Genomic DNA, 12,750 nt, shown 5'->3' with positions numbered 1-12,750 from the left:
ATTTAAATGAACTAATTCATCATTTTAGGAACTTATTTATATGTTTATTTGTGAAGATAACTGAATAAAACTAAAACTGAAAGAAGGTACTACTGTAACTTATAACTGCTTAAACTCTATCAATATGGGTATTTTTATCCATATATAAAGCTTAAATCGAGACAATCGAAACTGAGCTAGAGCAGCATAATATAAACTAGTTCACCTACAGATTCAGATTCCTACAGCTTTCAATGTTAAAATAATTTGAATTCATTCAATAATCAAATCGGAAGTAGTTCAGCGTAAGTTTCCATTCTCTTCAACTATTTAAAAATATAACTATTTGAATTATTTCAATACAATTTAAACCTAATTAACTAGTTTCATTAAGATGTTGAGCTGTCCACATCGGACATACGGTATACGATTCCATTCTCTACTATTACCATATATCACCTCAACTAAAACTCCTTTAATAAATATGCTTTCATGAACTAGCTTTGATTCTCTGCTAATCAAATCGGAACTAGTCTAAGGACTGCTTCCATAAGCTGCAACTACCACAAAACTTCATTATCTGAAGTACTTCAATGAATGTTCAACCATTCAACCACTTTTGTCTCTTTTACAGTTGGAAAATCGTACATGCCACACAGCTCTGGCCTTGCCACATCCGCCATGGTGGCCATCATCATTGCCACACTTTCCTTTGTGCTGCTTCTCGTGCTGCTTTACGCATTCTGTCGCTGCCGGCGAACGCACGCGGCAAGGAAGCAAGCAGCCGCGGCTGCCACAACCACAACGAATGCCGGCAGCGGGGCCAACAAGGAGTACGATGTGGATGCTACAACGGCAACAGCAACAGCAACAACAACAACAACAACAACAACAGCAACAACATCAGCGAATTGCGAGCAACAACGAGAGAAACCGTCAACATTGGTGCCACCTCCTCCGCCATATTATCCAACAGGGAGTCTGGACAGCAAGCAGCTGGATTGTGGCATGGAACTAACACTAACGGCGTTGCACGATCCCGACGAGCAGCTGAACATGCAACAGGGTGAGATGCACTCGCAGCAATATCCAAAGCAGCCACAATCCCCGCAAGGACTCTACGGAGGACACTCGAATGGATATGGATATCATGTGACAAGTGCTATTGGTGTCGATGGCGACAGCTATCAAGTGCTGCCCTCCAACGCTGGACGTCATGGCGAGTGTAAGTAGGCAGCAGGGAAGGCATGAAAGAAGGCATGAAAGCAGGGATGCAAACAGGAGGAGGTATTTCAGCTCCTTCATTAAGCGTCATATATGTTTGGGATGCGCAGATTTATGGCTGTCATTTTGACGCCTCTTGTTGCTGCTGCTCGTCCAGCTTTGGGTCGTAATTGCATTTCATGTCAATCTGGTACTCAGCCCACCCCCTTCGTAATGCCTCCCTTATCCTTTTCGAATGTGTGTTCTGCATAAGCAGCTTCAGTCCTTGCCTTGGCAACCGAAATGACATCATCAGGCAGCGAGCCAATCGACTATCTGCTTTGAAAGAGAGTCCTGCGTATCCAACAGTGTATCCTGCAGTCTATCCATTCCGGCGTAATTCCAATTAAGTGAGAATTAATCCGTTAGTCGCTCCTTTTATTCATTCTGTGATTCAAGCACTATTTTTAATTGGCTTTAAGCCTTACGATATTCTTCACATTGCATCACAGCGGGAAAGTCATAAAACTGTTGCCCAAAAGCTCTTGTTGTCCTTTCAGGCCTTCAAGTGGTCACCACTTCAGAATCCTGTCAAATAAAGACCATTAAAAAACTAAATCCAAACTAGAAGTAGAATAAGGCGAGGGACAAAGTTGATAGAATTCCCCTAAAAAGATTGAGGATTAGGCGACATCATTTTAAGCTTCAAGCTGAGTCTCCACATGAGTCATCAACTAAATATATAAAAAACAATCTAACGTTAACTTAAGTCAGAGCACTTGGATATAATCTCTGAAGCAAAAGGGATTATTCGGTAATGGAATGGGGATGAGCATAGGCAAATAAAATAGAAAATTGCAAAATAAAAATAAACTCACAAATTCACAAAATAATCTCAGTTTGCAAAAGACTATAAACATTAACATAATTTCAAATCCAAAGTCCAAATCAAGTGCTGACCAGTAACGAACCTAGAGAGACATTTTAAAATTTTTATATAGTTAAAAGCATATATTTATTAACAAATTTTTGTAAATTGGTAATTTTTTAAAAGATAAGAAAACAAGTCAACTAAACAGAAAAAGTAACAATTGTTATTATTGGGATGTGAGCAATAGAGGTTAAACACATTTTGCTAGATATTCTTAAAACATGAAGTTATTACAATTTTTTAATTATAGATAGGTTTTTTTTTAAGATAAAGTAAATTTAGAATTTACTTAAGATTAATTTAGTATCCAGCGAAGGAATCGTAAAATCTCCATTTAAAAAATGTAAGATTTACAAAATAGATATATAAAATAGAGCATGTAATTGTTAACTGAAATATATTATTGCATAATAAGTTTCCTATAGTTTATAAGCTGCTACTTTAAAATTAAACTAATGGGGCTTCAACACAGTCTTTCGGTCGCTAGAAATAATTTTCTATATAAGTCTCGAGTTTTTAAGATTATATAGTCTGGTGAAAACTAGAAAAGAAGAACCATGTTTGCCAACTGACAATATAAATGTTTAAAAAATATGCTTGATAAAGAGATAGTATTAGTAGTTTGACTAAATTTCTCTAAAATGCCAACATAATAAACATTCGAAGAGATTGAAAATTTTGTCATTTCCGGACCAATTTTCCACTTTTTCTATCAAGACTTCAACGAAATATATGCACCACAAAATTCATTTTAATTATGTGTGTGTGTGTGTGAGTAGAAGTGTGTGTGTTGAATGTCCTGGTGTGTGTCCTTTGGCAATGTTGGTTTTTTGCAATTTTCGTGGTTGCTCTTTTGTTGTTGTTGTTCTTTTTGAGTTCATTTTTTGACTCTGCACTTAAATGACCAACGCCAATGCGAACTTAATTACAATTTCTCTACCCCTTCCGCTTCAAACCGGAAACTCAACGACCTGGCGACACATAACGTGTCGTATGTGTGCATATATATATATATATATATATATATATATGTGTGTGTGTGTGTGTGGCTCATGCGGTTGCAACCAAAGCAGGACCACTTGAGGCGACTTTAGTGCCAGCGAGCATCAGCAACCACCTCCAACAAGCAGCACGCGCCGCCCAACTAACGAAGCAGCCCACCACCACTACCACCACTAACAACACCACCACCACCATCACCACCATCCCCAGCAACAACAACAGCAACAGCAATAACATGAGCAACAACTCCACCTTGAAGCGAGGTGGCAACCTTGGCCAGGTGCAACGGGAGATGAGGGGGCAGCATCTGGTGACCGCAGCCACGGCTGGTACCACAACGGCTCTGGCAACGACAATTACAACAACTTCACGTAATGCCAAAGCCGCAACAACAACAACAACACTCGCCATTACAGGTAACACTCACACACACACAAAGGAAATGTTGTGGGGCTCAAGCAAGTGGATCCCGCACCGCCACCACAAATAAGAGCACCACCACCACCAGCACCATCAGCAGCACCATCAGCAGCACCAGACACTTGAAATTTGCACCACAAAATGCACACGAAACGGCAATAACTAAATAGTTGAATAACAGTAATTGCACCATGCCACTTGCAACAATCACAAAATGCACCAGCACAATTGTTGTTTCTTCTCTTCTTCTTTTTCATCTTCACTTTCTTACTATTCTTCTACTTTTTCTTAGCTCAATTTATATGCCATTTATTAGCACTTTTATGCAACTTGAAACATAAAAAAAAATGATTAGAGAGAGAGAGAGAGAGAGAGAGAGAGAGAGAGAGATGAGATAGGGAGAATCAGAGAGATAGATATGCAGAGAAACAAATGAAGAAAAAATGACATGAAGTAAATTTGTGCCGATTTATAAATAATAATATTATTAAGAAATACCAATAATTTTTTTTTTGACTCCAGATTTTTTTTTCAAATAGTAATATATATTTTTTATGCGAATATTTACGACAAAGAATTATGTTATTTTACTGCTACCAATTTAAAACAATATTTTTAACACTTATAGAAAAATGAGTCAAGTCCAAAACACAATTAAAACATTTTTTCATATTTCTATTTTTTAAAATGTTATATCTCCATTATTTTCCCAAATTTTAATTTCCCAACGAATCAAATAATAATGAAAACTATTAGAGCAAAACACCTATTGGCTTTTCATTATGTGTCTAGCATTTGGCAGATTTAAAAACAACAAAAAAAAAACAAGAAAACAAAAACAGAAGACTGAATCGAAACATAATTCATATTTAAACGAAACTATTTCGAATCTAAATCTTAACTTTTGCAACAATATATTTGTAAGCAATTTTGTAACTCCGGTAATCAGATAAAACGGAAATGTATTTGCTAGTGCCACGGATCTCTCGACTTGTTCTCATTCCACGCAAGAAAACATTTCAATGCAGCAACAATTTCTTCAAGCTCAGCTTCAAGGCGCCGACAGCGACGCCAACAGCGGCGCCAACTGCGACGCCAGCAGCGGCAACACAGCAATATCAAAAGCATGCGGGAAATTCTTTAGTGCGAGAGAAATCGATTGATACCAAGAAGAAGCTCATTGAGGAGCCAACAAAGACCAGCATCAAGGATCAGAGGGATAAATGGATGGCCAAAGTTTCGCCCGAGATGCAGCGCAAGGCGAAGACTAAAATAAGCCCTGGAAGTGGTAATAAACCAGCTCAGACTGGCTTTGGAACACCAGGAAATTCCGCCTGCTTTGGCATGTCCAAGCAATTTCCGAGAGAGCAGAGAAAGCAGCCCAAGGAGCAGGAGGAAAAGTTGGTGGAGGATGGTGAGGTCAAAGGATCAAGCAGCGTGGCGGATCGCAAAAACTGGATGAATCGCATGCATGGCAGCCAACAGCAGAAGCAGGCGCAATGGCTGAAGGATATGCAGGCCAAGCAGCAGGCAGGACGCGAAATGCAACAGCAGAGGATGCAACAAATCAAGCAAACACAACCACAACAAACACAGACCAAAAAGGGGACTTCCCTAGCTGCCATATCCCAGACTGCGAGTGCTGCCAAACAAGAGACGGAGATGGAGACGGAAACGGAAACGGAGCCGGAGCCGGAGCCAGAACCCAAAACTCCAGAGCGTCTTGCCTATTTGGAAGCTGTGAAGCAACTAAACTCGTACCAGATTCACGAGCAGACTGCAGGACGAGCACAGACGAAGACAAGTCGAGGGGGCGACGGATGCGATCCGAATATTGAGCACACATTGCAGTGTCTCAGCGAAACGGGCTTCGACAAGGCGCAACTGGAGAGTATACCAGTCATTCAGGTGGCAGGCACCAAAGGACGCGGCTCCACTTGCCTCCTGGTCGAGGCGATTCTCCTGTCGCATGGCGTGAAAACTGGCGTGCTCTGTGCTCCACATTTGTTTGTGACCAGCGAACGTATACGCATCGATGGTGAGCCCCTGTCGGATGAGGAGTTTACGGAATTGTTCTTGCAACTGCAACAGGAATTGGGGCACGTGCAACCGCCGCCAAGTTACAACAAATTGCTAACGATAATGGCATTTCATGCCTTTCGCAATGCCAATGTGGATGTGGCAATTGTTGAGATAGGCAGCGGTTGTGCCAGCGATTGCACCAACATCACATCCCACGCCAGGACAATTGGCATCAGCACATTGGGATGGGAGCAAAGCTTCAATTTGAGCAACTCCATGAGGGACATCGCCTGGGCAAAGGCGGCGATTATGAAACCGGAGGCAAGTATCTATACCAGTGCCAATCAACCGGAATGCTTTGAGGTGCTCAGTCAACGGGCCAAACAACTTGGTGTCCAGCTGCATCGGGTGCCCAGTTATCCCTCCTATGTGGAGGCTAATTTCTCGGATAAAAAGCTGTTGAATAGCGCGAATTTCTCGGTGAAATTGAATGGTTCCTTGGCCATTCAGTTGGCCTACGATTACATGCGACGCTATAAGCCGGAGTATGTGGTCGGCTTGGAGCACAATGCCACACAATTGACTCCAGGTGCCACACGTGGCATCGAAACTTTTGTGCAACGCGGCCAATTCGAGATCATGAAGTATGACATGTTCAATGTGTACATGGACAGTGCTGATACCCTGGAAAGTATGATGATGTGCCGCGAATGGTTCTATACACGCACTCGCGGCAGTCGCTCCCCGAAGGTTCTGCTCTTCAACAAGGTCAACGAGTTCAATTCAAAGGATCTGTTGACCATTTTACGTCATAATATGCGCTTTGAGGAAGCCGGCTTTGTGCCCAGTCCGAGTTTATTCGAGGGCGAATCTTTGGATGGGGACGAGCAGGATAAGGCCACTAAGGATGCAATTGCCTGGCATAGTATGGAGGAACTTCAACGAGCTCGACGCAATGCCAGCAATTGGCGTTCCCTCTGCGAGGAGGATGGCACCGAGATAGTGCCCAACTCTCCATCTCCATTGATTCCTTCTTCGATTATCTGCACAACAAATATGGCAATCAAAGGTACGGCATGCGCAATGAACTCGATGTCCTTGTCACAGGATCCAGAGAACTCGTCGCCGGCACCATCAGTTGGCTCCAGAAGAAAAAGGAAGCCCAGTTCAAGAAGTGGCATTAACTTATTAGAGATGTCGGAGTTAGAAAATTCGCCTAACGAACTCACGATTAGAGTCAAAAGAAACTTGGACACTTGATTAACGTTGTGGTTAGATTTATATAATACGATTATGTACTAGTCTTCAAATTTTCTGTTATTATTTTACTTTCAAATAAAACGAAGCTAAATAAAAAGAAAAAACAGGAAAACAAAGGGAAGCGGACGAGCTACTATAAAAAGGCCATTTAACTTTTGTAAATTGATTACTTTTATACTTTTTATACTTTTATAGACTTTTATAGATCTAAATTTTCTAATTCTTTGAATTAGAAATAGCTTGACAGCAGTCCTGATCCAAACTCAACCCTATCTTATCTATCAATATCTAATCCAACCTAAATCTATGTATATTGGTATTGCTATTTCTGTTCCAATTTGTGATATTTATTGTCATACCTGCTTTGCAGATCTCTAGGGACCCAAAAGCAATTTTCAGTGTTTCTCAAATTTAGAATGAAATTCTAAAAATTCCACAAAAATGGAACGAAATAAAATGACAACAACCACAGCACTACCACCCAGAATTTATGGAATGCCAAAAATCCACAAAGAAGAGATGCCGTTGAGACCAATATGCTCCCCATCATATGCATTATGCAAGTACATAGTAACTATACTAAACAAGTTTCTGACCAATCGACTTATAATGTAAGAAACTCTCTAACTTTCAAAGAAAGGATTAACAACACATGCATATGCGATGAAGAAATACTGATTTCATTCGATGTTGTATCTTTATTTCCGAGCATACCCACTGATTTAGCCATAAACATCATCAGTAAAAAGTGGACGGAAATAACAAAGTATACAGAAATTCCGAAACACTTATTCATGGACATTATCAAATTTTGCGTAACGGAAAACCGCTATTTTAAACATGATGACAAGATTTTCACCCAACTTAAAGGTCGCTTTTCCTGCCATAGCAGATATTGTCATGGAAGATCTTTAAGACAATACTTTGAAAAAGCTTAATTACAAACCAAGATCCATAACAAAATATGTTGATGACTTATTTGCAATAACTAAGAAAAATGAAATACAAAACACACTTAATGCACTAAACTCTTACAATAAACAAATTAAACTCACATACAAAATAGAAAAGGACGAAACATTACCATATCTGGATACAACTGTTCACAGATGTGACAATCAACTAAATTTAAAATGGTACAGAAAACCAACTTCATTTGGTCGAATTATTAATTACTTTCAAAACACCCTAAAACAATGATCATAAACACAGCACTTAGCTGTATCAATAGAATGCTAACTTTGAGCGAGCCCATATACCATCCAGATATAAAAAATTAAATAATAGACATCCTTAAAAATAATAATTTTCCTTACCACCTAATTATATCACTTACTAAAAAACAACTACAAAACAACAACCAGAACAACCAAAATCATACAGATCACTTACCAATTTATACCCAATTTATCTGAAAGATTCAACAAATCAGAATGTTATGACAAACAAAGAATACAATTAGCACACAAACCCACACTCACTACACAATATTTTTTCAATAAAACAAAATATGAAATACAACCAATGGACAAATGCAATGTAATATACAGCAAACTCCGCCTACAAACACACATACAACAGCGCTGGATAAACATTACGTAGAGAGCGGACCCACCGTAAATTTAGAAGATACAAAATTATTGCAACAAGAACAACACTACAAAAAAGTTACACCCTGGAAATGATACATATAATAAACACACCAACAAGCCAACGACTAAACTACAAAACAGACACTGTCAACTGCGCTCATATTTACCAACACTGACTACATAAAAATCAGTCTCAAACCGACGAAAGCGGACTTGTAAAACCAACAATTAAATGTACGTTAATTTAATTAAATAGAATCAATATTAACTGTAAATTTCAATGTTTCAATGTCTTAATGTTTCTTAATGTTTAAATGTTCATCGTAGTCGCCCTGAAGACGACAACCGATGGTGGTCGTAATATATCGGCAAATGTAAATAAAAATAAACATCAAGACCTCGAGCCAGCTAACCAACTCAATTTAATATTTGTTGAGGCAATTGAAAAAGCTTAAAATTTATAAAACTTAAATAAATTTAATTTATTTTGAAAGAAGAATTTTAATAAAATAAAAATAAATGAGCATTAGATAAACAAACAATAAATGTAATTCTAAAGCGCCTATCTGGTTATCATTCAATTCTATTACAATAATTATTTTAAAAATTTGAGTTAATTTAATGAATGATCTAAAAGTAAATAAAAATTCATTAGTTAAGAAAAAATACGTACGTTCGCATTTTTGAGCGCTCTTTTAAATGCTTTTTTATGTGAGTAAAGTCTATACGATTTATCTAAAGAGCACATGATATAATTTATTTATCTTAATAAAACTTATTTAAATTTGATTTCCGAAATGATGCTTTGCAAGCTTTAGTTATTAAACTGACCGAAAATTTGTAAAATGTAAATAAGATGCAGATGAGGCACGAGGAGACTCAACCGTAAGTGAAACCCATCAAATGCAGACCATGTTTGGAATGCAGGTTGGAGGCGTTGGTCCGACTGGACAGCTTCCTGATGAGCATGATTAGGCATCTTTTGTGTGTTTCCCAATTAACCAGTGTGACTTTCATGTTTCCTTCCCCTTCCTCAATTTACTTCACTTGTGAATGTAGTCGAGCACCTGGCACACACATTTTGAAACAGACTGTAGACATGCATTGTTAATTTATGTACTTGGTATCTTTTGTAGGGTCGAACAACAGCCAAGAGAACAACTACAGCAATGCACGCGATCTGTCACAGGAAGCACTCTGGAGACTTCAACTTGCCGCTGCTCAAACTCAACAAATCTATGTGGAGCAGCGTCCACCATCTGCATTCAGTGGTTTGGTGGATTACGCCGGTTATCCAATGGCAGTGCCACCACCGACGCACATAACCACAGTGACCAGTTCGCTGAGTCAACAGAGCTTTGGACAACATCAACATCAACAACAGCAACAACAACAACGGGAGTTGACAGCAGCACAACAACAACAACAACAACCGTTGACGCCGCATGAAATGTTGCAAGCGGCACAACGCTATGGCACATTGAGAAAGTCGAAGCAGCCACCGCTGCCACCACAGCGCAAGGATCAACAACAGCAGCACCAGCAGCAACAACAGCAACAGCAGCCACAGCTGGGTGAGTGTTGACCGTTTGTCTTAGCCAAGTGAAGAAGATAAGCTGAAACAACATCAGAGGGGGGAACAGCGGGCAGAATGAATGGCTCGGAAATCAGTTTGATTGATATTGAAACTAAGTGTTGCACAAGCTGGGCGGAAGCTCAAACACACACACACACACACTTACACTTATAAATAAAATAGAATTGCTTAGCGCCGTAAGGAGAAGGATGCAATCCTGCCGCCAGGATGTGCACAATTTGCATCTGTATCCTTTAATGCATGAGCAGTCGGAATCAGACACAGCAAACAACCACTAGAAGCAGACACACACACACACATACACAGACACCATTCCTCAGACACAGTTGCATGTACAGTAGAGCTTGACTATTCGAAACCTCAAAAAATTCGCATTATTCAAAAATGAAAGCCAGAAAATCTCAATTGAAAATTAAAAGCCGCAGCTCTTAACTCGAATTCTCTATGTCTATTATTTTTAAATTTTAGATATTTAAAATAAAATATTAATTTATGCTGAAATATTTTATATGATTTAATTTAAAATATAATAATAGTTTTGATCGAATTTAATGAACTTATACTTTCGTTTAATATAAAACATACGGGAAATTCTCCAAATACGTTTTGTATTTGTATGAAAAAAGATGAGAGATTGCAAAAATTTAAAATTAAATTAGGAAATTCCAAAAAAGTAATGCCTTAAAATTTCTAATTTTTTTAATTTATATTTTAAATGAATTGGCAAATATGTTCTTAAATTCAAACTAGCGGAAAAATAAAGTGGTCCTTATTTGTGAGTCTCTACTGTGAATAAATTCTGTACTCCTCATTCCCATTTTCCTTCCCTGCACTTCGCAGTCGCATTTGAAGCACAACAATTCGCTCGCAGCGACAACTATAGCAACAGGCAGACTCGTTGGGTCGCCTTTCCTCCATTCCGCCTTGCCGATCCCTCACTTCCCTCAAAGTCAGCATTCGACTGATATAGAAAATGACTTCAAAAAAATACGCAAAACAAACAGCAGTTGAATACGAAAAAAATTTATAAAATCCATGAGCACAAAATATTTTACAAAATCAGAATCAAACAACGCTGCCAGCTATAAATGAAGTGAATCACTGAACAGCATGCAACACCACATGCCCCATCAACAAATACTAAAACAGTAAGAAAAAAACCTATAAAAAAAAAAATATTGCACTTTAGGGAAAGGGGTGCAGTTCAGTAGATTTTTCAACACAATGGAAAATGATTGAAAGAAAACCATTCAAAATCGGTTGCGTTTGCCAATTTTATTTCCATATTTACGATACGATTTATGCTGATAAATCGTTCATTTAGCGTAGTCATTATTCACTTTTTACAATCACGATTTAGATATAATATTGGTTTGACCAAGGCACTTGCTTTTAGCTCAAAATAAAGACTTTGTTTACTTAAATAGTTTGTCTTTTTGGGAATTGCATTTGGTTAGAGGTGAAATAAATCTGAAAAAAGTCTGTTTATTAGTCGTACATTTAATTATACCATTTATATAAATTAAACTCAGTGAAACTATTCGTATTTTCTTTGATTAGTTCACATTTAAAAATAAATAAATAAAATGATCTCATTCAACATAATGTTTATCAACTAACGGAGCAATTAATCTAACTAACCACAAATTCATACAAAATAGTTACTAAAGTTTCTCAAGCAGCTCAAAAAGTGCCGAATTCATTTTGTGTTTTTACCACTGCAAGCCGAAAAACTGAGCAAAACCATAAAAAGTGTGCGTTGTGTAAAAGCATTGTGATTGAGCTGCTTTTGTATGCACACGAATGCGGAGCGTATGCATGATTTTTATACCCTTCAAGTGAAAATAAATACAACTGTCGGACTAAATGAGCAAGCTATATTTCTAAGGAAAATCACAATCGGATTAATGAGTAATAATGAGTAAAGAACATCTCTTAGTCATTCATTTTAATGTTTAGTTTTTAGGTGTGCACAACTTACAGCTAGTTTCAATTAGATACACAAACGAAGGATAAGAAAATTGAAAGTTAAGCATCTGCTGAAGTTGCGGTTCAATTGTTTTGCTGACCATTTATATTTGTATATTTACCACATTTACCTCGTACATTATGAACTGATTTTAAGCCTCTTAGCAGTCGTCGCAGCCGTTGCAAAAACATTTCAATTAAAGCAAAATAGTCAAAGTCGAACAGTTTCTACCACAGAGTGTGCGGCATTTTTTGGCCACAAAACCAAACAGAATCAAAAGCAGCTGCAACATGGAAACGAGAAAACTGAAAACATGGCTGGCAAAAAAAAGATGTCTGTTAACTTCTTGGCTGTCATAAGAAAGCCAAAGTCCAACTGAGTGCACAGTCAAAGCATCACAGAAATGTCGAAATTGGCTCCCACGGTCAGGGGCCAGATGAAGAGGCACAAAGCAACTCTCACTTCCATTTTTTGTAGCTTTTTATAAGACCTACCTGGACGGTAGAAGATTCGAAAGGGTAGACAAGAAAATGCATTTTGTGGAACAGCTCATGGACAAAATGCCTACTCAACTATAGAAAAAAGGAGGCCTGAGTTCCCATTTCCCTGATTTTCTTTATATTATAAACTTTTAGAAATTGTTTTTGTATATACAAATTATGCAAACTCAAACTTTTTTTTAAATTATACTTACATTTTAATATCTTTATAGACCATTCTTATTCATTCTTATTTGTTAACTTTAAAATATAAATTAAAAATTCGTAGTTTTTCA

The 12,750-nt window shown here is 38.0% G+C and overlaps 2 protein-coding genes across 2 annotated transcripts in view; both read left to right on the top strand.

Moving 5' to 3' along the window:
• Nucleotides 1–9,955, top strand: part of LOC117779776 (neural cell adhesion molecule 1) — a gene marked incomplete at its 3' end in the record, with an annotated part of 48,207 nt that extends 38,252 nt beyond the window's left edge. Inside the window, 4 exon segments of the mRNA XM_034616084.1 lie at nt 614–1,204; nt 3,184–3,531; nt 9,546–9,776; nt 9,837–9,955. Of these exon segments, the coding sequence (XP_034471975.1) occupies nt 614–1,204; nt 3,184–3,531; nt 9,546–9,776; nt 9,837–9,955 (1,289 nt within the window).
• LOC117779930 (folylpolyglutamate synthase) lies at nt 4,432–6,903 on the top strand. Its single transcript, XM_034616283.1, is given in 2 exon segments — nt 4,432–6,548; nt 6,551–6,903. Coding segments are annotated over 2 exon segments (2,244 nt in total). The 5' UTR covers nt 4,432–4,495; the 3' UTR covers nt 6,742–6,903.
• Nucleotides 9,956–12,750: the final 2,795 nt, after the last annotated feature.

Source organism: Drosophila innubila (genome assembly GCF_004354385.1).
Source record: "Drosophila innubila isolate TH190305 chromosome 2L unlocalized genomic scaffold, UK_Dinn_1.0 4_B_2L, whole genome shotgun sequence".
Classification (NCBI taxonomy): Eukaryota; Metazoa; Arthropoda; class Insecta; order Diptera; family Drosophilidae; genus Drosophila; species Drosophila innubila.
The sequence above is the reverse complement of the archived record's forward strand: the minus strand, read 5'-3'. Positions and strand labels throughout refer to the sequence as shown.